General features: G+C 51.9%; 1 protein-coding gene across 1 annotated transcript in view; it reads left to right on the top strand.

Moving 5' to 3' along the window:
- The window catches only part of LGALS3 (lectin, galactoside-binding, soluble, 3), a gene marked incomplete at both ends in the record, with an annotated part of 1,652 nt that extends 1,015 nt beyond the window's left edge, over positions 1-637 (top strand). The window contains 3 exon segments of the mRNA XM_009703767.1: positions 63-126; positions 128-219; positions 469-637. Of these exon segments, the coding sequence (XP_009702069.1) occupies positions 63-126; positions 128-219; positions 469-637 (325 nt within the window).
- Between the last annotated feature and the right edge of the window lie 359 nt (positions 638-996).

The following is a 996-nucleotide window of genomic DNA, read 5'->3' as shown; positions in this document are numbered from 1 at the left end:
GGGTGGCAGGGGTGGGCACTGTGTCACCGGGCTGCCCCGGTGTGTTGTCACACCGAGAGCAGGCCCAGGCTCCAGCATTTGGCTTTTGATGTGCTTTTTTTGCTAACACCAAATCCCTGTTTTCTCCCAGAAAGTCCCCTTTGAGATGTCCCTGCAGGCAGGACTCATCCCTCGGCTGCTCATAACCATCACGGGGACCGTCAACCCCAACCCAACCAGGTACCGAGGGCGGAGGGTTTCCGTGGGGTGCTACCGGATGGAGCAGAGGGGCTGGAATTTGCTTTCCATTGCTGAATACCTGCCTGGTGTAAAATGAAATATTATACGAAATAAATGTGTAAATGCCCCATCATTGCCTAACAGGGTCTGTGGGTTTTTCCTGCCCGCTGGCTGCTACTTTTGGCAAGGCCTGTAAGAGAGCCCAGGGCTTTCATCGAAAAAGCAGCGAATCTGTTATTGGTTTTGCAGGTTTTCACTGGATTTCAAGAAAGGGAATGACATCGCCTTCCACTTTAATCCCCGCTTTAAGGAAGACAACAGGAAAGTCATCGTTTGCAATTCAATGTTCCAGAATAGCTGGGGAAAGGAGGAGAGGACAGCTCCTAGGTTTCCATTTGAAGCTGGAAAACCCTTCAAGGTAGCAAAAAAAATCCCCAACTCAGTCTTAATGTGCCAACAGCACCAGTCCCACCTGCTGGGAGGGTTTGATCAGGGCTGGGTAACAAAACTCACTGTAAGGACCTTGATGCTTTTGCGCAGGAATCGGCTCCCAGAGGTGCTTTTGGGGCAGGCGCCCGGTGTGCGTCCCTGGCTGTCCAGCACAGCAGGTCCTTCGGCACCTTCCCTGCACTTCTTACCCCCTCCTGCAGGTCCAGGTGCCCTGGGTATAACTTCTCCCCACTTCTGTTATTCCCATTTATTATTAAATCCTCCTTCTTAGAGGATCTCCCTTCTGTAGAGCCTTCTAGAAGGGATCTGGACAGGCTGGATCCATGG

The sequence above is a fragment of the Cariama cristata genome, unplaced genomic scaffold, assembly GCF_000690535.1.
Source record: "Cariama cristata isolate BGI_N322 unplaced genomic scaffold, ASM69053v1 scaffold37610, whole genome shotgun sequence".
In the NCBI taxonomy this organism is placed as follows: Eukaryota; Metazoa; Chordata; class Aves; order Cariamiformes; family Cariamidae; genus Cariama; species Cariama cristata.
This window is presented reverse-complemented; position numbering and strand designations above follow the sequence as displayed.